At 36.5% G+C, this 26306-nt stretch overlaps 1 protein-coding gene across 1 annotated transcript; it reads left to right on the forward strand.

The window, feature by feature from the left end:
• The first annotated feature begins 2167 nt into the window (after positions 1-2167).
• On the forward strand, positions 2168-24455 carry LOC118842113 (kazal-type serine protease inhibitor domain-containing protein 1-like). The gene is made up of 4 exons (XM_036749746.1): positions 2168-2603; positions 19358-19518; positions 22757-22904; positions 24316-24455. The coding sequence occupies exons 1-4, from the start codon at positions 2168-2170 to the stop codon at positions 24453-24455; spliced, it is 885 nt and encodes a 294-aa protein (XP_036605641.1).
• The last annotated feature ends 1851 nt before the right edge of the window (positions 24456-26306 follow it).

Below are 26306 nucleotides of genomic sequence, written 5' to 3' on the forward strand. Positions count from 1 at the left end.
TAAAATGGGGGTGTTCTGGATGATAATTTGTGTCATCTGGCTCATTTGTATCCACCCACCCTTGGAAACTTCTAAGATCAACTAAATTCCCACTGCATTATACTAAGAGACCAGAAAAGACCATGAATTGTAAAATGTTCAACTGAAACATTTGCAGAACAAAACAATAGAAAATTATATGTTGGTTCAGCTCACATTATTCAAAAAAAATCCTGATTTCCTTATTTTTAGTGCCTATCCTATCCCAAATTATTGTGTATTTAGTTTGTGTATTTCCTATATTTATTTATCTATGAACCTGTTGTATCCCATCAGTAGCATATTAACTCATTGAGGGCTAGGACTGCCTTGCTTTCGTATTTCTACCCCCAGAGCCTAGCACAGGGATGGACAAATGATAGGTACTTAAATGCTTGATTGATCTCAGCACCCATTCCTAAATGAGTATAATCTTATTCTGATTCCCACCAGAATAGCCTGGGGGACAGGGAGAGTTTCTCCAAGATTCATTGGTACAAAATAGGGAGATTTATATAATAGCTTTTTCTTTGGAATTGGAATGGGTTGGGGTGGGTGGGAGAGGGAAGAAAGGGCTTAAGACTTCATCTGATTTACTGTTCTACCCTCCTCATTCTATCTAGATCATTCCTTTTCCTGGCAACTAGGTAGTATAGTGAATAGAACACTGGATTCAAAATCAGAAAGACCTGAGTTTGAACTTGCCTCAGACACTTACAAACCATGTGACCCTGTAAAAGCCCCTCAAACTCTGTGCCTCAGTTTCCTGTTCTGTAAAATGAGAATAGTAGCACCTGCCTCTCATGGTTGTTGTGAAAATTAGATGAGATAATGTATGTGAAGTGCTTTGTGAATCTTTAAGTGCTGCATGTTTGCTGCTATTATTATCATCATCATCACCATCATCATCATCATCATCATTAATTACCCTTTCAGCAGTTCTTGTTCAACAAAGCAACCCACGTCTGGCATTTGTCACTTTCATTTTTCATTGTCCACCCCAGCTGTTTCTCATCCAAATCCTCCTCAAAATCTGCCTCTTTTGTATCTTACTCCTATACCTTACTCCTTGATTTCAATAGACCAATCAATACCAGATGATGAATCTAAGAAAAATGACCCCAGTTGTACAAAGAAAACCAAAATCAATTCCCTCTGCTCCTTAAGCTGTGCTCTTCCCTCTCTGTTATCTCACTTCATCTGTCTTACTTAGATGGAAATCTATATGTCTAATTTAAATCACTGTTCTGCAGACAGCAGTTACATGATTTAACAAGAGTCACAGACAGGCCAATAGAGCAATATATGGCCAAAAGGTTACAGTCCTGAAATATATTAATTGTTTTTAGAATAATTTATTTCACAGATATACTGTTATTGTTATAATGATCGTGAATTATTATTATTTAATGTTTATTATGGCCTCGTGGTATATTAGCAATGGTAGAAAATCTCACTTGACCCCTAATGCTTTGATGTCAATTAGGTTGGTTTATAGTCTTTTGGTATTCTAGCAATAACCCTTATAGCTAAGCCCCATGATATGTATGCTCACAGCACTAATACATAGAATTATAGACTCATAAGGACTTTAGAGATCAGCTAATCATACAATCATGGGACCACAGATTTGAACTGATAAAAGACCTTAAAGCCCATTTCACCTTCATTTAAGAATTAAGGGATATGTAAAGTGTAGCTAGGATGCAAACCAAGATCCCCAACTCAAAACCCAGCATTCTTTCTACCATTCCCCAGATAAGGAAACTGAGGCTTCTATTAAGTAGCCACAACACAGTTCTGTTCTGTTATAGCAAGTGCTTCCAAATTAGCCTCACAGAGCCTATAAAAGTCAAAGGCATTTTAGAAAGCTACAGTTTTACTGTCAAGAGGAGAGTTTTGTTTTATATACAAAACAAAGTCTTTCTCAAAATTGTAACCTAGAAGAATACTTGCAGATTTGGATATTTTACTTATCTGTTCCAGACCTGAAATCTGATGTTAATTTTGTTTTAAAATCTATGTTGCTACAGATTTGTTGAAGGAGGAAAAGGAGGAATGCGATTTTTTTTTCTCTTTGGCTTAAAACCAAAGATCCTAGGCTTGTGTTCATTTCATTTTAGAAATGAAGCCTCTGGTAAGCACAGCAATGCTGATGGTCCTGATACAAGTTTTCCAGAGTCTTCCCACCTTGTATCATGGAAGCTGGCTGAGATTATTAAGGGAAGGAGATAGCTGTGGAAAATGTGATTTAGAACTTTGTTCTCAGCCTGAAAACTGCCTGGCTGGGACTGTGTTAGACCGTTGCGGCTGCTGCTCTGAATGTGGGAATAGAGAAGGACAGATCTGTGACTTGGATGGCACTAATCATTTCTATGGGCAGTGTGGGCAAAACCTGGAGTGCATTTTAGATACAGAGGTGATGGAGTATGGGGAGGTTCCTGAACCACAGTGTGTTTGTGGATCCCAGGAAAGTGTCTGTGGACCTGAAGGGAAGACCTATGAAAATATCTGCCAGTTCAATGAGATTTATTCTCAGAAGAAAACCAATGTTAGCATAAAACACAAAGGACCGTGTGAATCAGGTAAAAAAATAAGCTATATTTTTCAACAATATATTTGGAGAGAAAGAATATTGATCTTTGAACATGTTTTTCTTTGGTGTTATCAGTATCATAATATTACATTTAGATGAATGATAAAAGGGTTGGAGGAACAGTTTATCACAGTTTGACTGAGTTTCTAAGTTAGCAATGAATTGTATGCCTTGCTAAGCCCCGAAGAAAGGGGTTAACAGAATCGAAGAAGAAAGAGTAATTATATGTCATTTAGGAACCAATCAATCTATCTAACCCTCTAAATGGCCAACAGATACAGATCAAAAATTAGCTACAGTATATAAACATTTAAACTCAATGAATGCACTAAACTACTACATATGTATTTGTGTTTCATAAAAATAATAATAATTAGTTCCTAGAACCCATTGATATTTACTATGCCAAAATAAAATACTTTTAGAAAGACCAATAGAAAGAAAAATCAAGGGAGAATGGCAAGTAAAATCATCATAATAAATAGAAAGACTGTGTGATAGAATCTCTTAGGAATTCTCCCAAATTAATATCGTTTACCTAAAATATGAGCACAACATCTACAATGACCATTTGGCTAAAGTTTGCTTCTCAGTACAAGGGTTTAAAATTCACTTAACTTAAAAAGCCATGTGTATAGACTCAAGAAATTATACAATACATCATATATCATATGAGTAGAAATAACTGGAATTCATTTGCATTTATTTTTACAGCAACAGACTAAAATAGTTTCAATTACTTCTGAGATTCCATTTTCTTTGCACAAATTAAGAAACCAATTGATGAACACAGTATAGTCTATCAGCAAAATGAGGGAAAAATCAAGCAATTAAGTCAGTCACTTTCACAAAGCAGTTCTATAGCCTAGTAGCAATATGATTCATCCTTCAAAAATTAGCAGTACTATTTTTAGAGACCAGATTTTCAAATGTCCCAAAAGCATATTCTACAGAACTGCAAGTTACACAGAAACACTTAAATATAGTTTTTAGTAAGCCATGAAGTGAAAGGAGTGAGGGAAAAAACTCGGCTATTACGTGAGTATTAGAAATCCACCAGTATTAATAGTTCACATATACTACATACAAATGATGATATCTGATATTTCCCCTTCCTTTGCATTGGAATAAAATTTTTCTTACCACATTTCCCTCAAGCAGTTGAAAATTTGCTAATTTTTAATAGTAGATTCCTAGGATAAAATGGGACTTGACTCTATCTACCTTAAATTGTAATTTTTTGCTGGCATTTTCTAAAACATTATTGTTTTATCTAAAACTATTATAGATATCAGATAATGATACTTATATTTAACAGTTTTATAGAACTTGCCATTATAAAACTACAAATGCCCATTTAATCTAACAATACTGAGGTAGGTGCACATTTAACTAACTTATTAAAAATTTATTTCTGAAGAATCTACTATATACTGGATATGATGCTAGGCTCTGGGGAGATAAGAAGTGAAATAAAACCCAGGCCCTGGCCTCAAGGAGCTTGAAATCTGATAGAGAAGATAATAATATATTCTAAGAATTTTAATACAAAGTAGATATAGCTAAGTGTCCAATGTTATGGTGGTTAATGTAATGGCAACAGCTCTTCTGATGTAGAAGGATTAAAGGAGGAGGTAATATTTAAGCTGATTCTTGTAGGATGTTCAGGAGTTTAAAAGGTTGAGAGGAGACAAGTGGGGATGACATACTGCCAGAAATGCCTAAACTTGGAATTTTGGCAGCCGGCTAAGAGAAACATTTTTAATGTATTCTACATTTTCCAAATAAAAATTTAAATCTCCTAATGAGGCAGGTAGGTGAGATAGTATATACGAGCACTTGAATCCTTCAGAAACTTACAACCTGTTCGGTCTTCAGCAACCAAACCTTTTTCAGGCTGTTTCCTCATCTATTAAAAAGATTATAATAGCACCTACTTTCCAGAATTATTGTGAGGATCAAATGACATAAAGGATGTAAATGCTGGCTATTATTAATATTCTCTATATAGTTTCCTGAAAACAAAATATCACTGTATACTCTGGCACAATAGGATCACTGGAAGGTACAGGTGAAATCAAAAGACCACTTGCCCAACTACACTTTAACTAAGTGTATTGACCTTGCAGCCATTACTATGATGAGAATGCATTAGTATTTTTTTGAAGACCTATTCTCCCAGTGTCTGTTATTTTCTAATGTAAAATCAGGTACTATTTCAATTAAGACACTTAGGCCACTACAACAATTCCCCCAGCATACCTTTTTCATGGTTCTTCTATCTAAGCAGTGCAAGTAGTGTTCAATGAGAATGAATCAGTTTCTGAGGCTGAAAAGAATGAACATTATGGCAATAATTCTAACCATTATGGAGAGCCATATTATTGTTTGCTTAATTTTGCATTGTCCTCTTTAACTTTACTAAAGGTACTTGTGACCCTTGTATTGAGATGTCTATAGCCCATGATTAGGTTTTTGAGGTATTTTCCATTTTATGTGTGACTCAAGCCTCCACCCAAAAGTCTGGGGAAATCTCTTCAAAGGCGGGCCTAAGAGGCAATCAGAAGGAGATATTATTATTATTATTATTATTGTTATTTTCAATTCATTGATCACCTTCACTTCTGAATATATTCCACTCCTTCCTAGTGAGCCATGCCTTGTAACAAAGAATTAAAAAAGAGAAAGGAAAAAACCTAACAGTTCAGCAAAACTAAAAAATACATCGATCAAATCTGATCATCTATACAATTGTTCCACACTCACAGTCCTCCACTTATGCAAAGAATTGAGGGTAGTACATTGTCTCATCTATTTTTCAGAGCCAAGGTTAGTCATTCCAATTACAGCAAATCATATTCTTTTTTTAAAAATTTATATTGTCATAGTCATTGCATATATTGCTTTGCTGGTTCTGCTCGCTTCACTTTGTATCAATTTGTATCAATTCATTATCTTCCCATGTTTCTCTCAATCCTTCATAGTCATCATTTCTTATGACATAGTAAATTCCATCACATTTATGTGTCACAATTCTCCCTAAAGATGGACATTACCTACCTTGCTGTCAGTTCTTTGCTATCACAAAGTGTTGCTACGAATATTTTAGTGTATACAGAACCTTTCTTTTTGTCTTTGATCTCCTTTTTGGGCCAGTTGTCTTGACTTTTGTCTGGCTGCTGGGCTCAGATGACTCTGGAAGATAGAGTGAGGCTGATGACTTTGTGCAGCTCTGCCTCACTTAAATTCAATTCACGTACAAGTCAAGACATCACTCTCATGATGTCAAATCTATGAATAGTAGTAGCTGCCTTCTAGGGACCTGTCAGTTCAAGTTGGACAATGTTGCTATTTCTTCTTCTCCTCTTTCTTCTTCTTTCCCGCTTTCTTCCCCTCTTTCTCCTTCTTCTTCCTCCTCTTCTTCCTCTTCTTCCTAATCTTTTTTCCTTGCCACATGTGCTCCCTCTCCCCACTTGGGGCATCATGACATGTGGGTACTCTTTCCAAAGGAATATACTTTTTTAGTCACATTTTATGAGATATCTTGGAGTTTGGGGGCTAGATTTTTAAAAATTTCCTTTTTATTTATTTCATCATTATTTTTTCAAAAAGTTGGGCCAATTAACTCTTTGTCTTCCACGGTTTTCATTTATGATTTCTTGAAATATAGCTCTGAAAAAACAGGCTTTGGAAAAGACCATTGACATTCAAATGGAGCTACTTAACTACTCCTTTAAACCCAGATCCCTCTGGTTTTCATTGAATGGCCAATATAATAGGTCCCTGCCCAAGCCTCTCTCATTCATTGTTTGGATTTTGATGACTCAGAGGGAGTGTAAATAGCAATTGTTTTCTGGTCTGGCCAGAAACTCTGAGGGTCTTTGTCTGTCTCTCTAGTCTCTCTGTCTCTGTCTCAATTCTTACCTAGCCCTTAATCACTGAATGGCCATTGTCTCAGACAAACTGAGACCAGGCAAAGATCTTAGTTTTAAAAAGCCAAGGTCACTCAGTGCATCCTGGGCCACTGCCGGTCATCTTGATTTTTGTCTTGCCACTGGACTCTGATGATTCTGGAAGAAAGAGTAAGTCTGATGACTGTGCAGCTCTTTTTTACTTCAATCCAATTCACATGCAAGTCAAGACATCACCTTCCTGATGTCATCGGTCCTCTTCAAAAATGAAGGATGACACACAAACAACAAACAACAATGATCTCCTTTAGCCAGGGGGCTAGCAGTACAGTTGAAGAGGTTTTGGGTTGAGAGGTGCTTGACACCCCAAAACACTGACGCACCGGGTCCTGCCGAAAGAATTCGACTCAAGCCTTCTCAGCCAAGGGAAAAGACAAAGTCTATTAGGGATTCACCACAATGGGCTGTCTTAAGAAATCCCCCCTCCCCTCTTGTGACACCTGTTTCCACAAGCGGGCCAGATTCAACCTACTGAATTAGATTGAATCTGAGCACCTTCATGGAGGCAAGATGGAGATTATATACACAAAGATTGTAGGAGGGATTGAGGGGTGGTCTGGGGTGACTAGAGGAGGGGTTTAGGGAGGGTCTTGAGGGGAAGTCTAAGGAGGATAAGGTGGGGTCAGAGTCCAGGAATCTAGAGAATGGAATTAAGGGTGGGAAGTAGTTGAAGGCATGGATACTGATATATCAAGGGTGGGGAAGTAGGTAGAGATTTGGGCCTAATGATAATGTGAGGCTTGTGGCCTTAGGGGAAGGCCAGATCCAGTTGGAAGATTCAAGGACAGTTCAAGGGGGCTCCCAGAGACTGTATTCCAGATTCAAGGGGGTTCCCAGAGACTGGGCCCTCATCACAGTCTCTAGGTCAAAGAGTATGAATGTTTTAGTCACTTTTGTGGCATAATTCCAAATTGTTTTACAAAATTAGACAACTCAAGAGCATAAGTTGCAGAGAAGGTATCGAAAAAACAAGCATTGATATAGGAAGTTCCTTGCTGGGAACTCCCTACCCCAGTGAAATTGCAGTTCTTACTCCTGTCTTTAAAATGGAGAAATTCAACAAGCTCACCTTCTCCCACTGTGCTGACCATTAGCCTTGCATCAGCCAGCCTACCTATGGCCCCTTCCCTGATCACCCAGGCCTGTGAGTTATCTTTCCCGCTCTACGATCATGAGATAGAGAAATGAAGATTTTGAGCATTCTATCTTCTAATTATCTGCCAGCTTCAGTTTAGCAGTTCCCACTCCCAGCTGCCTCTTAAATTAGTAAAGTCCCTTCACATGTTACTCTCCTAATCCCTATGATACGTAATCATAGATTGCCTAATAGTAAACTACCTCCTTTCCAAGCTTCACCTGCTGTTCTCTCATCCTCATCATCTCCTGTCTCCAACTCTTCTTTCCCCATGTCCCACTCCAACGCTGCCTATTCCTTCTATCATGCTGAAGAGGTTAATGCTAAAAATGAAGATTGTAGGGAACTATAGGTTTCTAGGGGTGACCGCCACGGCCCCAAAATACCTACATGCCGGGTCCTGCCAAAAGAATTTGACTCAAGCCTTCTCAGCCAAGGGAAAAGACAAAGTTTATTAGGGATTCACCATAATGGGCTGTCTTAAGAAATCCCACCCTTTGTGACGCCTGTTTCCACAAGCGGGCCAGATTCAACCTACTGAATTAGATTGAATCTGAGCACCTTCATGGAGGCAAGATGGAGATTATATACACAAAGATTGTAGGAGGGATTGAGGGGTGTCTGGGGTGACTAGAGGAGGGGTTTAGGGAGGGTCTTGAGGGGAAGTCTAAGGAGGATCAGGGGAGGTCAGAGTCCAGGAACCAAGAGAATGGAATTAAGGGCAGGAAGTTCCTGAAGGCATGGATACTAATAATATCAAGGTTGGGAAGTAACTGAAGGCATGCATATCTATAGTTAACAATAGAGGGCAAGGTTTAGGCCTAATGATAATGTGAGGCTATAGTCTCTGGGGAAGGCCAGATCTAGTTGGAAGATTCAGGGACAGTTCAAGGGGGCTCCCAGAGACTGTATTCCAGATTCAAGAGGGTTCCCAGAGACTGTGCCCTCATCAATGCCCTCTGGAATTCTCATTTCCTAATGAACAAACTTCTAAATTTCCCTTCACTTTGGACCTCTTCTTCAAGGTTCTCACATCTTCTGACTTCTGTCAAACGACATTGCGTCCCCTGCTGTATCTTCTGTAATGTCCTCCTCACATTACACTTGATGAGAGCACAGTCTCTGGGAACCCCTTGAACCCTTGAACTCTCCTTGAATCTTCCCACTCAACCTGGCCTTGGCCTGAGGCTATAACCATTAAGCCCAAATGCCTACCTTGCCCAGTCCTCTATTGTCCAGCTGTTTCCCACCCTTAATCCTGTTTCCCATCCTTAATCCTGATCAAAATATCTATACCCTAGCTCTGTTACCCTAGCCCTTTATGGTCTGTCATTTCCATATAGCCTTCAGCTATTTCCCCCCACCCTGGAGTCTGACCTCATCACAGTCCCTTCAAGCTCCTCCTTAGACTCCTTAAGTCCCTCCCTAGACCCCTCCTCTGGTCACCCCAGACCACCCCTCAATCCCTTCCACAACCTCCATCTTGCCTCCATGAAGGTGGTCAGATCCAATCTAGCTCAGATTGGTCTGGCCCTCTTTCCTTACAGGCGTCGCAAGGGGTGGGATCTCTTGGGGCAGGCCAATGTGGCTAACTCTTAATAAACTTTATCTTTTCCCTTGGCTGAGAAAGCTTGAGTCGAATTCTTTCGGCAGGACCCGGTGTGTCGGTAGTTTGGGGTGTCGAGCACCTCTCACCCCAAACCCTCATCAACACTGATCCAGGGTGGGGTGGGAGAGTGTAGTCAAAACACCCCCTGCAGAAAGCTAGGAAAAAATTTTTTTATAGCAAATGTCTCCAACAAAGGCCTCATTTCTCAAAAAATATAGAAAACTGAGTCAAATTTATAAGAATACACGTCATTCCCCAAATGATAAATGGTCAAAGGATAAGAACAGATAGTTCTCAGATCAAGAAATCAAAGCTAACTATAATCATATAAAAATGCTCTAAATCACCATTGATTGAAGAAATAAAAATTAAGACAGCTCTGAGGTACCACTTCATACCTATCAGATTGGATAATATGACAAAAAAGGAAAATTATAAACATTGGAGAGGTTGTGAGAAAACTGGTACACTAATACATTGTTGGTGGAGTTGGGAACTGATCCAACCATTCTAGGGTGCAATTTGGAGCTATGCCCAAAGGCTATACAACTGGGATCCAGCAATAGCACTACTAAGTCTATATCCCAAAGGTATAATAAAAAAGAGAGAGAAAAGGACCTATTCGAATAAAAATATTTATAGCAGCTCTTTTTGTGGTGGCAAAGAATTGGAAATTGAGGAGATGTCCATCAACTAGGGAATTGTTGAACAAGTTGTAGGATATGATTGTGATGGAATACTATTGTGCTATAAGAAATGATGAGCAGATTGAGTTCAGAAAAACCTGGAAAGACTTAAATAAACTGATGCAAAACAAAGTGAGCAGTACTGGGAAAACATTGCACACAGTAACTGTAATATTGTATAGTGATCTATTCTGAATGATGGCTATTTTCAGTATGACAATGATCCAAGACAATTCCAAAGGACTCATGATAAAAAATGCTATCCACCTCCAGAGAAAGAACTGATGGAGTCAGAATGCAGATCAAAGCATATATTTCTCATTTTTTTTTCATGATCTTTTTTTCTATTGGTCTGCTTTTTCTTTCACAACATGACTAATATTGGAAACATGTTTTGCATGGTTGTACATGTATATCAAATTGCTTAGTGTTTCAGCGAGGGGGGAAGCGGAAGGAGAGAATTTAGAACTCAACTTTTTTTTAAAAAAAAATGCAAGTAGGGGCAGCTAGGTGGTGCAGTGAGTAGAGCACCAGCCCTGGAGTCAGGAGGACCTGAGTTCAAATGTGGCCTCAGACACTTGACACATTTACTAGCTGTGTGACCTTGGGCAAGTCACTTAACCCCAATTACCCTCAAAAAAACCCAAATGTTAAAATTGTTTTTACATGTAGTTGGGAAAAATTATTCGAACTCAAAATATAAAAATAAAAGAAAACAAAGCAAGCAAATAGTAGAGCTGGAATTTGGACTCAGGTAATCTTCAAATCCAATGCTCTTAATTTTCTTTTCATTTTTGTTATGAATTTAACAATCAACAAATATAACCAGATGCAAAGAATAAAAAAGAGGATTGAATATGAATGTTAATTAATTTTTGCTGCCAAGTTTTTTTCAAATGCATATAAAATTTAACAAGATAATAAATAAAAGCCCAATTTTTACCCCCTCAAAGGGAAACTCTTGAAAAAACATATATGTATGTATATATACACACACATATCTATATACATATATTTATTTAAAAGCAAGTTGTACCTAATAGAGATTCATGGTTTCACATATAATCCTCTTTTTCCATTCCACTGCATATAAAAATGTTCTTTTTATTTTTCTTTTAGCATTCATTAAATTCAGAATTTTAAGAATGGAAAAAAGAATAAATGAATGTTATCCAATTTCATGGGGGCCTTCACTGCAGCAATATAGTGCATATAGAAAGTTGGTCTTAGAAAGGAGAAGGTCCATCTCTTCATCTGTGAAAGAAATGAAGGAAGACATATTGCCCTTGAAAAATACCGAGTTTTTCACATTTAATTAACAATAAGTTGTAGGTTATAACAACAAATGCAGAAAAAGCTTTTGACAAAGTATAAAACTCATTTATGCTTAAAAAAACCCAACCCTACAAAGTATAGGCATAGAGGGGCCTTTTTATTAATATCACAAAAAGCATCTACCTAAAAGCAAGAGCAAGCATCATATGTAATAAGGATACACTAGAATCTTTTCCAATAAATATGGAAATAAAACAAGGATGCCTACTCTCCCCATTATTGTTTGATATAGTTCTGGAAATGCTAGCAACAGCAATAAAACAAAAGAAAGAAAATAAAGACATAAAGAAAGTAAAGAGGAGATAAAACTATCCCTAGTAGCTTATAAGATGATGGTATACTTGGAAAATTCTAGAGAATCAGCAAAGATACTAATCAACACAATTAGTAGTTTTAGCAAACTTGCAGGTTACAAAAGTAAGCCTCAAAAAACCAACTGCATTTCTATAAGACAATAACAAATCTAAGAAACAATAATAGAAAGGGAAACTCTTTTCCAAATAACTACAAAATGCATATAGGGAATGATCTACCAAAGCACACAAAGCATAAAATAATAAAGAACAACTTTAATGATGGAGGAATAGTCAGTGATCATGGCTGGACCATGCCAATATAATACCACCAAAGTTAATTTGCAATTTTAATGCTATACCAATTAATCTTCAGGGTCACTTCAAATCTCAAAAAAAAAAGCTTTCTCAAACTGTATTCCACTGTGAGCTCCATTATGAGTGATAGTTACATATGATAACCTATTTTCAAAGTTGTTGAATTAATTTTGTCATGAGGACTTTTGAGAAATATAATAACTCTTGAAACAAATGCTATAATGACAAAACCAGGGCAACATATCACTACATTTGATTATATTTTATGTTACATGCTTAACAAAGTAGCAAACTTTCTGACAATGATAATTTTTGTACACTAACAGAAAATCATCTGCATTTATGTTAATATATGCATGTATTTATCAGATGCAATAGCTAATAATTTAATTATTTAATTATTATTTATTATTATTTAATTTAATTATTATTTAATAATTTAAAGAGCCTAAAGTTTTATTTTATTTGAATTGAAGCTACTGAGAGAATCTAATTAAACTTTCTTAATATAGGTAGTATAAATTTTGTCCATAATGCTAAGTATGATTATTAATTATATTGGCTTATCCACTCTTTTAGTAGTAAGTAACCCAATTCTAGGTTTTCTGTTTGGTCTAGCAAGGTCCTAGTAATGCTCCTTGTAAAAAACAGTATGGTATGTAGGGAACAACTACAGGACATGAAGTCAGGAGAGACTTGGGATGATTCTTCCTTCCCTCTGACACAAGTTCTATGATCATAGACAAGTCACCTGACTTCTGAATTCTAGTTTCCTTCTAGGTAAGATGGAGATAAAAATAATAACAACCACTTACCTCATAAAATTGTCGTGAAGTCCACATGGGATAGTGTATGCAAATTACTTTGTAAACCTTACAAGTGCTATATGAATGTCAGCCATTATCATGATCACTCAAGATCTACCACTGAGAAGCTTTGCCAGAGTCTCTAGTCATCAAACTGCACTCTTGAAATACCCAAGACAATTAAAGGACCAGCCTCCCTGATTAACACATGGTATTAGTCTGAACAGAAAAGCTATTATCAGAATTTTGCATAGCTAAGCAACGGATGGATGAAGGATTGAGAAAAAAAAACAAAATGGCATAATTTTTCTAAGTTTAAATCTAGTATTGTAAAATTCCAAAAAGAGCAGGTATTGTAAGCAATAATAAATATCATCTTTCTTAAGCTTAAAGATAAAGTCTAATAAAAAAAAATCAGTTGTCACTAGGGCATACACGATCTCATCACTTCTCCACCAATGATAACCATAATCCATTCATTCAACCTTTTCAACCTGTTGATTCATGTCCATGTTCTACCACAAATCTTTCATAAAGAATCTATGTAATGTTCTGGATGGTTTTCTTTACACCTTTTAAAAATTTTTAATAAATACCAGTGTAACACTTGGGTTAGTTTCTCAGTCAACAAGCATTTATTAAGCAGACACTGGAATATGTGCTAGAAAAGATGGTAAACTACATTAAAGGAGTTCATACTCTAATGGAGGAACACAGGTTCATACAAAGTAGTTGAAAGGTAATTTGAGAGAGGAAGGCATTAGTAACTAAGGAGACTGAGAAAGGCCTCCTGCAGAAGGTGGAGTTTGAAATTAGTCTTGAAGGAAGCTCAGAGCTAGAGGTGAAGAGGGAAAGTTTTTCAAGCAAGGGAAATAGGCAGTGAAAAGGTACAGAGATGGGGAACAGAGTATCATGTAGCCATAGCAAGAAAGCCAATGAAGCTGGATCAGAGAGTGAGAAGAGATGTAAGACATACTGAAAAGGTATGAAAAGGGCCACATTGTGAAGGGCTTTAAAATGTCAAACAGAGGATTTTATATTTGATCCTAGAGTTAATAAGGAGCCACTGGAGCTCACTGAGTTGGAAAGAGAGGTGATATTGTAAGGCCTATACTTTAGGAAAATCATGTTGGTAGCAGATGGATGGAGCAGGGAGAGACTGGAGGCAAGGAGACCAATGAGGCTATCACAATACTTTAGGCCAGAGGTGGTTCATGCCTTGCCCTTAGGGTGGTGGCTGTGTAAGTGGAGGTGAGGGAATGTATTAAGGAATGTATTAGGAAGAAAAGGCAAGATTTAGAAACATTAAATATATTGAATGAATGAGTGAGAAGTAAAGGATGACCCTCAGTTTGTAGGCCTAGGGGAAGGAGGTAGAGAATCAATTAGGACTAGTAGTTGTTCCTTCCCCTCTTCATATGTCCTACCACATTTTCTGGTCATATATGTCCTTCCCTATATCTTTTGTGCTATTTCTTACATAAAAGTCTCTTTAGTAATATGCTGCTGCCTATTTAAAACATTCTATGTATCTTTCCATTGACCTTTTGGATCACTTGTAATTCTTATGCTTCAGAGATCATGATACTCCATGATTCATATCATACAGCACCAATGGGAGAATAAGAATACTGGTCATACAATGGTCTGTGGCAATCCTCGAAACAAGTTAAATCATCTGCTCTTTATGAGTTTCCTGGCATAAAATGTGATCCCTAATGTGAAGAAATATACATTTAACAACAATCCATTCTATTGCTTTATGTCTTATCTCATTTATTTTTGATTAGATATAAAAAAAAAACTCAGTACTTTCAAGGGAAATACAGCATGCTTCATCTTTTTTCTTCTCTTGAAAAAGGAATTTATGTGATATCTGAGTTTTTATTTGGTGTTCTTTGGCATTGGCACTTCTGTCTTCTTATGGATAAAAGAAAAATTACTTTAATGCTAAATTGACTGATGGGCACTTAAGATTGCCTGAGATAAGCACTAATGAAAAACACTTAGCATTGGAAAACTGCAGCTTCAGAATATAAAATCTTATCAAGAACAGACCACTGTTAGTATTTAACAGCCATTAGTTACAATGATTCAGTTATACAATAACAATTTATTAAATATCTACTCTGTGCAACATTGTCAATGCCTTCCTTCCTTCCTTCCCACCCAACCATCAGCCATGATGCTTTTAATATTCATGCTGATAACCCTCCTGTCATCATTAGTTTATCCTTCTGCTCAGCTCCCATGTTCTCCACATCCATTCTACCTCAGGCACTTATAGGGGTAGTCGTACATTGTATCTTACTGTCATCTGAAACTGTTTCACCTTCAATGTCCTGAATTTTGAAATTCCCATCTTAAAGCATAATTGCTAGCTCCTCCATCTCTCGCATCACTTAGATATACCTAATCTTGCTCTTTGTCTTCATTCATTCTAGTAATTAAATTCAGAAAACATTTATCAAGAATTTTACCATGTGTAAGCTAGTGGAAATACAAAGATGAAAATCTCTATGGGTCCTAGGCCACAGAGCTTACAATCTAGGTCAGGGAGGAAAGCAGATGTATGTGGCAGAGGAAACCTAAACTGTGCTCAAATAAATATAACACTTGGAAGAATGTGATATAGGCAAAGGATAGATCCATTCCAAACAAAAAAGATTTGAGAAATTGGAGATCGCTTTCAGCTGGGCAGAATTAGGGAAAGCTCAAGGAGGTAGAAACTGAGCTGGTCCTTCATAGAAGAGAAACATCTCAGAAGACATGAAGAAGTAGCGGTTTCCAGGAATGGAGCACCTCTGATTCCCTGGTCCCCCCCATTTGGCAAATCCATTATCCCTGTCTTTATTTCACTTCCACCGTTTCGAAGTCTTGATGCCATAATAAGTCATTTTAAGGAACCCCTGAATCCACTTCTTGCTAATAATCCTCAACCCTGGGCTGCTTCTACCATCTGCTTTCTCTGCTTCTTCTCCCAAGTCATTGATCTCTGCCTGAGGAAATCACAAAAACATAATGACTGGGTCTTACAAATCATGCTATCTCACTTCAGCTGGACAATCACCAATGCACAGACTCTTTTAATTGATCCCTGATTGGCTTCATATCATATTCTCCACAGCTGCTGTTCCAAACCTTTTTCTCCATTCCCTTACCTCATAATCTCTTTGCAGATGACCTTGATTTCTACTTCAATGAAAAATTTGAAGCCATTTATCATGAGCTTACTCATCTCCCCTCCTCCAAACCTGTGTTAACCTATCCTGTCCTCTTTTATCTAATAGCAGAGCATTAAATGAATTTTTTCCTTGTCACAGCTAACCTTTCCACTTGTTTTCTTGATTCCATCCCTTCCTATCTCCTCGAAGACCTTGCTCTATTAACTATATTTTCCCTCAGTTTCAGTCCCTCATTCTCCATCTCTGTCTATCTTTCTGTCTCTTTCTGTGTCTCTGTGTGTGTGTGTTTCTCTTCCCCTTCCTCTCTCCTCACTTTCTCTTTTGCCTAGAAAATTTCCCATACTCTAAAAAGACCTTCCTTTGACTTTGTTACCTCCTCAATATATTATCTTATATCTCACTTCCCTAAAACTTCTAGAAAGAGTAAATGGCATTTACTGTATCTTGCCTCTCTATTCTCTAATAATACCTCAAAACTGTTTCAGGTTTGTCCCTATTGTGAGAATACAAAAGTATAAAGTTAGTTTACGTGGAGGTGATAGAATTCCCTAAAGTAGTCGTCTCTAAAGTGGGGGCCTTGTGGCTCCAGTGGGATAATCTTATCCTTCTAAATGGTAATCCAAAGGAACATGGAAAGATGTGTTTCCAGTCACACATCTTGTCTCCAACACAAGGTAACCCCTCTTACCTATTATTATACTTGTCAACTCTACCTTGCACAGCTGGCTCACTGTAGTTGCACAATCTTAAAACCTCTCTCCTTCTGTGCTAGGTGACAGCCCCAAAGGCAAACTGCATTGTCACCCTGGCAATATCTGTAAGAACCTTTCCCCAACCTATTGTTTTCAGAGGGATTGAGTGAGCTGCACAAGATGAAAGGACATGGATGAGTTAACATTGCAGATCCCTTTGTTAACTTTCCTCCAAAATATAACTTTCTTCCCAACTTCCCTTTTTTCTCTCAAAAGCATTAATATCTTTGCAGTTTCCTAAATTAAAACTGGTCTTTCCAAAGTTACCAGATGTCAAATCTGATGATCTTTTCTTAGTCCTCATCCTTCTAGACCTTTTTGAAGCATTTGACACTGTTAACTACCCTCTCCCTCCTGGATATTTACCCTTTTCTTCTTGTTTTGCTGAAAATAATGTACTATCTAAAAAAAAAAAAAAACTTCTCATATCTATACACTTAAAAAACATGGAAACAGATTTTTCTAACCTGTTAAAATTTTTTTCAAATGAAGAGTTTCAGTGGATTTTGAACCCATTCATTAAAAATGTAGGAATCTTTCTGCCAGAACAACTTATTGTTATTAGGGAAGATAGAAATGTACTAAATGAAGTTCAACAACAAAAAAAAACTTTATAACTAGTGGGTAAGATTGGAAAATGAGTATTAAGAATTAACCAAAAATCTATTTCTTATTTCTTCCATTTGGAACAACATATCTTTGTGAGGTGTCTTTTTCATCTATCATTAAAACCAAATATCAAAATAAAGAGAACTTAAAATCAGATCCTTAAATCACTAAATGTTCATAAAGTGTTAAATCAAGATATTAAAAATACGAAATATAATCATAATGTTCTCATGAAGTAAAATGTTATTTTCAAAATATTATTTCTTTATATCATTCTTTTAAAATTTTCTGCCATGTATGTCATATATCTCTATATATTATTGGCAGCAAACATCATATTATATAATTTATTAATATGTAAATATATGTGTATTAGGGATGCATACAAAGTTTATTGCTTAAGTGCTATATGATCAAAGCAGTTTTGAAATTACCAGCTTAGAAGACTAGCTTTTCCTTTCTTTCATAGTCTGATATAAATGGCACCTATCATAGCTGTAGACCACGTATGCTTTCCAATGTCCTTGTCTGACCTCAATCCCATTGACAAGTCCTTAGAGCTTGACTATATCCTCTCCTTAGGGTTCTATGGGTTGCCCCTGAGAAGTTATTCCTTTAATGTCATCAGCTCTAGTCCCATTTGTGTATTTATCCTCAAGACTAAGAATCAAATTGAGAATCAATTTAGTTAGCCTGCCTTAAGTAGCTTTTAGTAACGGGTATTTATTAAAAGGGTAAACAATTGGTACAAACATCCCCCCAAGTTTGCGACACAATCTCCCCTAACTACATATAGAATCCAGGAGAGGGTGGGCTCAAATCCATTCTTTTGTATAATTGTAGCAAATACTTGAATACTTTTAACAAATGGGTAATTCACAGCACCTGAGTCCTGGGAGTCATTTTCTTCCCTTAGTAGGATGCTCAAGAAGTTAACCTTAAGTATGGTGAATCTTGGTCCATCTGTCTTTGGCTGGCAATGCAGATAGTATGGTCAGTTGATCCAGGGCTATTTCCAGGACACTGATGGGAAAATGGGAAGTCCAGAATATTCTAGAATCTTAGAATTGCACAAAGTCTTGGTCGGGGGTGCAAATAAGGTGTTGGGACGGAGATATGACAAGGCCTAAGCTAAGGCCTTTCCTTCCCTAGTAAGAGGTTCCTTCTCTAGGAGTTCAGCTAGAATACCATATTCACTCCCACTTGGTTCTAACTAGTTTGTTAATTTGTAGAAGAACTTGGAGGGGAGAGAGGAGGTAAATTTCCTCAGCTTTTTGGAAGACAAATCTTTCATCATTACTGTTCAAAACACTTTTCCATAATTAGTCTAAGGCCTATGAGATTGATCAGTTGGACATCTTATCACTAACTTTAAGTGAAGGGTTAAGTAATTCACCCCACCCTTACTATAGCTTTAGAACCATTTTCTTCATTTTGCTCTCCTCTGACCTGTAATATTGCAAGGTTCAAATCGTGTCTCTACCACTTATGACTTTTGGCAAATCACTTAACTTCAATTTCCTCATCTGAAAAATGGCAAAAAATATTTGCCCTACCTACTCCCCATACTAAAGTTGTGAGGATCAAACAAATAATGCAAATGGATTTTTTTTTTGCCTTAAAGTGCTATGCAAATATAAAGTATTACTATTATTACTGCATTATAATTTATAACTTGTTTTCACCAAAGCTCTTGGAATACTTTTACAAAGTCCTTTACAATCCTAAATAAGACATAAAGAAACAGTGTTATTCCCCTTTGAATAAGTATCTACACTGAAATTTCCTTCCATTTTAGGAATAAAACCTCATGTTACTTAAATTCCACACTAGAATTTTTGTAGAGTATACACTTGAAGATTAATTTATTATGTATCTTGAAAAAAAGTTCAATGTTTGCCAATTTTTATTTTAAAGTATTATAATTTTATTATAAATTATGATCTCTGCCAAATGTATTCTTACATGGAAAACAACTTTTAAAATGTTTTTTAGATGCCAGTAAAAATTTTGTAGGTTTCTAACCTCAATTTTTTTTCTTTAGCTCCTGTTATTTCCTTGGCACCTCAAAATACTGAGAACTTTATGGGAAATGATGTCATTTTTAGATGTGAAGTTTCAGCCTATCCAATACCATACCTGGAATGGAAGAAAAAAGGGGATAAAATTTTCCTTCCTGGTGATGATGCGCACATTTCAACCCAGGTACAGTAATGGCTAAGGCTTAGTATAGTACCATTCATACTGTATATGCTCAATAAATATTTGAATTAATCACACTATTATAAAACTTGTTTGTTACATCAATAATAACTCACATTTCTGTTAGTACTTTAAAATTTAATATAAGGATTATCCCTATTTTACAGATAAGGAAACTGATACCCAGAAGTTAAATGCCCAGGATTAGAGTCCAATTCTTCTAGCTCTAAAATCAACATTCTTTTCACTATACAATACTAGCTTTTTAAAAAATGTTTTCATTTGTGACACAGGCCATCCCAGAAAGCAATAATTGCCCAGTAAATTGACTCTGGGATAAGAAAGAGGTACATTACAAGCCATTATAACCATTGTCACTGTACCTCCAAGTCATTATCATTATAGAGGTTTCCTAGTGACAGGGAAAAGACTTGGGTAATATGACCATAGGATCATAAGTTTAAAGTTGGAAGTAAGTTTAGTCTAATCTCCTCATTTTACAGATCAGGAAACTGAGGTCCCATCAAGAAACTTGTTCAAGGTCCCATAGCTACTAAATAGAGCTGGTATTTGAATCTCTAACTCCAAATCCACTGCCTCACTGAACTTGATTTAGAAAAGGAGACTGTAGGAACATCTTGATAATATGTAAAGAATTTCAGACCTATTCTCACACTATATTTAAAATCTGCCCCACAACTTGTAGTGCCTTGAAGCTCCCTGTAGAAATCTCTGAAGGTACCACAATGTCATGTCATATCAGAGAAACCTGTTTTCTTTCCTTCTAGTATAGTAAAGGTAAAGAATTAAATGAGCACTTTTGCCACTTTAGTGGTAGAGTCAGTTGGAAGTCATGAACTCTAAATCTTGCCCGACTGAACTGAAAAGTGACAAGATCTTCAGAACTAAACTTGTAACAACTTTCTAAAATGACCACCGTCTAGCAAATTTGTCTCATTAGCAGCCTTCTCTAACAGTTATGGACTTTAAAAAATGAAATATGATAAGCTTAAAATTTGTAAAAACTTGAGTCTTAATTTACTTTTCAGGCTTTTCACTGAATGTCAAGTCACATTTTAAGTCTTGGATCAAAAAAACTGAGTCAAAGCACATCCTCTTCATTCATACTTCTGCCACTCCCTGGACTATGGCAATAGTCACTTAATTGGTTTTTCTTGCCTCTAGCCTGTCCTGTCTCCAAACCGTCCTATACACAGCTGCCAACACAATCTTCTTTTTTTTTTAAATTTTTTAAAATTTTTTTTAATTTAATTTTTATTTTTAGTTTACAACACACGGTTCTACATAATTTTGAGTTCCAGATTTTCTCCCCTCCCTCCCCAAGATGGCATGGAATCTCATATAACTACCATGTATAACTTCGCATTGAATTAATTTATACACTAGTCAAGTTGTGGAGAAGAATTATGACCAATGGAATGAATCATGAGAAAGAAGAGACAGAACCAAAAAAAAAAACTCCAAAAACAAAAGAGAAGAAAAAAAGGCAAGCATGTAGTGTGCCTCAATCTGCATTCAAACTTCACAGTTCTTTCTCTGGATGTAGATGGCATTCTCCATCGTGAGTCCCTTGGAGTTGTCCTTGCACCTTGTGTTGCTGAGAAGAGCAAAGTCTGTCAGGGTTGGTCCTCACGGAATCCATATATCTGTGGTTGTGTACAATGTTCTCCTGGCTCTGCTCCGCTCACTCAGCATTATGTCGTGTAGGTTTTTCCAGGTTGTTACAAAGTCCGTATCATCCCCATTTCTTATGGCACAATAGTATTCCATTACCTTCATATACCACAGCTTGTTCAGCCATTCCCCAATTGATGGGCATCCCTTTGATTTCCAATTCTTGGCTACCACAAAAAGAGCCGCTATAAATATTTTTGTACATATGGGTCCCTTTCCCTCTTGTGTGATTTCTTTGGGATACAACCCTAGAAGTGGTATTGCTGGGTCAAAGGGTATGAACATTCCTATGGCCCTTTGGGTGTAGCTCCAAATTACTCTCCAAAATGGCTGGATCATCTCACAACTCCACCAGCAATGTAACAATGTTCCAATTTTCCCACATCCTCTCCAGCATTTATCATCCTCCTGTTTTGTTATTTTAGCCAATCTGACAGGAGAGATGTGGTATCTAAGAGTTGTTTTGATTTGCATTTCTCTAATCAGTAGTGATCCAGAGCATTTTTTCATATGCCTATAGATAGCTTTAATTTCTTCCTCTGAAAACTGCCTGTTCATATCCTTTGATCATTTCTCAATTGGGGAATGGCTTGTATTCCTATATATTTGTCTCAGTTCCCTGTATTTTTTAGAAATGAGGCCTTTATCAGAGATACTAGTTGTAAAGATTTTCTCCCAATTTTCTTCTTCCCTCCTAATTTTTGTTGCATTGGCTTTTTTTGTACAAAAACATTTCAATTTAACATAATCAAAATTATCCATTTTGCATTTTGTAATGCTCTCTATCTCTTGTTGGGTCATGAATTCTTTTCTTTTCCATAAATCTGATAAGTAAACTATTCCTTGCTGTCCCAAATTACTTAAGTATCAGCTTCAGTTCTGACCACATTACAGCCCTGATTAAAGAACAAAAACAATAAAAACAAAAATCTCCAATGTCACACCATTGCTTATAGCATAAAATACAAACTCCTTAGCCTGGTTTTAAAGACTCTACACACTCTATTTTTATACACACTCTATTTTTCCCATCCTTATTTTATATTACTTCCTTTCAGAAATTCTACATTCCAGCCATGCTGAACCACTTAGTGGCTCCCTGAACTCAATATGTCACCTCCCACCTGCAGGCATTTGCACAGACCATCATCTTCCTGGAATGCACTTCCTACTCATCTCTACATTGCAGATTTCCTATCTTCCTTCAAGGGTAGGTGCCACCTGCCCAGTGAAGACTTCCCTGACTCACTCACCTATTTTCATTCTTCCCTTCAAACATTTCTAGGACACTCTGAAAACTCCATTGTTCCCTTCTGTCTCTACCTTATATAAAATGTCTCTTTCTACATGTTCTGTCCTCCAAATAAAATAGAAACTCCTTGATGCTACAAATGTTTTTATTTTTTATCTTTGCATTACAGTGCTTGGAACAGTGACTTACACATAATAGCTACTATACTTGTCTTCTGACTTGACTTTTCTGGTGGGTACATTTATGCATCTATATATTTACTTCACTGAATCATTTAAAAGTATCTCCTAACAGGTGAGAGGTGGACCTCAGAAATATGGTGTGACAGGATGGCTACAAATTCAAGGGATAAGGAAATCAGACGAAGGTGTTTATATCTGCCATACCAGAAACAAATATGGCACAGCTTACGGATCTGCCAGACTAAAAGTTATCAATCCTGGTAAATGACCTTTTAAAAAATAGATAAACTTAAAAAGAAGTCTTACGATATTTGGTCTCCATAATTTTAAATAACCCACTTTAAACTAATAGAATCAAATATAGACTTTATTTTGAAATGTTTCTTACACCTTTCTCTTCCTTTATCATTGACTCCAGTGTAATACATGCTCTTATCATTTTGTAGCTGGGTTACTGTGACAGTATTCTAACTGGTTTCCATACCTAGAAAGTGCCTCCATCCATGCCACACACCACTCCAGATTCGTCTTTCTAAAATATCTTATTTATCATATCACTTTACTGCTCAAAAGCTATCTTTGGCTCCCTATTACCAACAAAATCAATAGACCTCAGTGCTGTATCCTTAAATTACATTTAATGTCCTCTACAATCTAGACCTGTATTACCTTTCCAAACATAGCTTTCATCTTCTTATGCTCCCTGTTCTGGCTAAACTAATCTTTTCACTGTCCCATAAAATGTGTACTTTGCTGTCTTTGCTCTTTGTTCATAACTTTCCCCCAGATTGAAATTTCTCCCATCACCTATCCACTTGTGAGTTTATTCAAATCCTGCAAATTCAAGACGATTCAATTCTTTCTTCTTCCACAGAGTCTTCCTACACCATTCAGGTCCAAAATCATCTCTTTATCTCCGAACTCTTATGGTACTTACTTTCTCTGACTTTTGTTTAGTAGTCAATGAGAGATTTCCTTGTGAAAACTTCATACTGCACAGAATTTTTATCTCATAATTGCCTTTCCTTAACTAGATGCTAATCTTACTGACAAGCCTATATGTTTGTTCGTTTGTTTGTTTTTAATCCCCCACAACACCTTGTCTTGAACAAAGTAGGAGCTCAGTAAGTATTCGTCACTGTGACTCATATACCTTTCTGGTCAAATGCGCCCAATATCACCTGTTAGTTAACAGGGACAGTTTGAGAACCACTTGAAATTCCCTAAGGGACTCTAAAACAGAATGGGTATAGCATTGATGTGATAGTGAAGAGTACAAACATCCCTTCCATATGCCTTAACTTCTATCTTAAATGGAAATAAATTATCTATTGTATGAAGGTCATGTTTGGAATACACATACCCTACTATAACGATACTGAACCTATTTTGATTATATTCACTCATAGTCTGTATAGATTATTAGCACATATCTGCAGATTGTGTTTATCATTTGACTACTGAAACTGATTCAGGATAGCTGATCATCATTTGAAAATATAAATCCGAATTATAAATGTCTACAATCCACTTCCACTTATTTTACAAAGCTAGGGAAATATGACCTACATGTCATTCAGAGTTCTGTTCACTAAGATGATGATTTTAAATAATTTCTGCTACCAAGTTTAATATTTCACTTATGAAATTTCTAATCTGTTGCCTGTATAGGTTCACCATCCAGATACCAAATCATTACAAGGAACAGAATTAGAAGTTCCAACACAGATTATGGAAACTATTATGATCCTGTAGAAGAAGAGGAAGAATATGAATCTGGAGACTATGAAGAAGGAAACAAATTGATTTGAAAAGACAGATTCCATTTCTAATCTCAATTATAAACAGTCCAGAATGTTAGACCTGAAAGAGACTTTGGAAATTAGGGGATTGAACTAGATGACCTTTAAAATGCCTTCTAGTTATAGGTGTTATACCAGAAGTGAGTGAGACACGCCACAGAGTATAAGTTTTGAAAGGAGAAGTTTATTAGCCGGCGGTCATTCGGGGAAATTCCCAAATCAAATGACCACGTTTGAAGCGAGAGGGTAGTTTATATAGACAATACAGGATTCAGTGCTTAATTATCTCTTGAAGTTTACATATGTTACTTTGCAGACTCAGCAAGCCTGTGTTATTTCACTTTTTATGACCATGATACATTAGAGGAACCTCCTGAATAGATTGTAAATACAACATATCAGATAGCTGACAAAGTGTCAATTGGAATTTTACAACCCAGGATCTCTGTCTCCAACTTTTGCCATAACTCTTGAGGCTAGGAAGGCTCAAGATAAGGCAAAAGTCATATAATTCAAGATAATGTCTAGGGTCAAGGCTTCCATCCTTAATGGCCATGGACAGACCGAGAGATGTTTTAGCTCCATCTGTTGACATAAGATAGAGACATCTCTGAGCCCACTCTGCCAGAGGAAGTTCGTTAGGCATTAGATTTTTGGTAATTGGCTCACATTCCTTAGAAGAGTCTTAGGGGCCCAGGCCCCTTGCCGAATGGCAGAAACTCAGTCCGTTTTTTTTATATGCAGACTGGAGTTTGCAATTAGGAACTGGGGGCAGGGTTTTTTTTAGCAATAGCTGGCTACTCAGGTATCACATAGGTACTGGGGACACTGAGTAAAATCTTCTCATTTTAAAAATGAGGATACAGGGAAGGGAAGGGGTTGTTCAAGGTCACACTGGTTCTTTATGGAAGACCTAGGCATAGAACTCAAGTCTTCTGTTTTCTATTCCATTGTATTTTCTTCTATATCATTAGATTTACCTTTGTAATTAGTAAAGTAAAATTTCCTGTAAGAATATAAAATACAATCAGTTTCTAAACCAGCTAAAATTTTTAGTCATTCATGAGAGTGTCTATTTATATTTCCCTCACTTTTGCATTCTGTGAATTCAGATGACAACTAAGCACCTCTTTAATTGACCTTGGAAGTGAGAAAAGTAAAAATGAACATGTTTGCTAAGCACCTCTAAATGCCTGGCATTTTTAGGTACTATGGGCAAAATAAGGAAGCTGAAGGCAATGTTTCCATGCTTAAGGAGACTACAATTTCACATCTCTCTCTTAGTACCTGTATGATCTTGGGCAAGTCACTTTTCAGTTTTTCTTATCTATAAAATGGGAATGGCCTCTAAGATCACTTCCTCCCCTAAATCTATGATCCTATAATTCATACCCTAGATGATCAACATGCTAATCTTCAAAAAATAATAATAATGTGTTGTGTCCCAGTAGCCGGTTTGTAAATGAACTAAGTCTACTTTTCTCTATCAAATAAATTACAGTTTTTTCTGTAGAAAATAAATGACATAGGCAATGATATTGAGATCTTCCCTGTCATCATCCCCAGACTTTCACAAACCTAACCTGGAAAGATGAGAAAAGAAAGTTGAAATTGTGGCTATTCATTCCTTGAGGTATTTATTATGAAAATGTTGCCTGGTTAACTATGCACTTTCATAGCCTATCTCAAGCATTTTTTTTCTCCCCAAAAGAGAAAAATCAGAGGTATAAGACAGCAGAAATGCAAGCATGAAAAAATCAGAGGGTTTTTATTGTTAAAAGCAATATTATACAAATGACCTCATTTAAATTTTAATCTAAATTAATTTTGTTTTTAAAATAATTAACCATGATTGTTCCC

Source organism: Trichosurus vulpecula, chromosome 3 (genome assembly GCF_011100635.1).
Source record: "Trichosurus vulpecula isolate mTriVul1 chromosome 3, mTriVul1.pri, whole genome shotgun sequence".
Lineage (NCBI taxonomy): Eukaryota > Metazoa > Chordata > Mammalia > Diprotodontia > Phalangeridae > Trichosurus > Trichosurus vulpecula.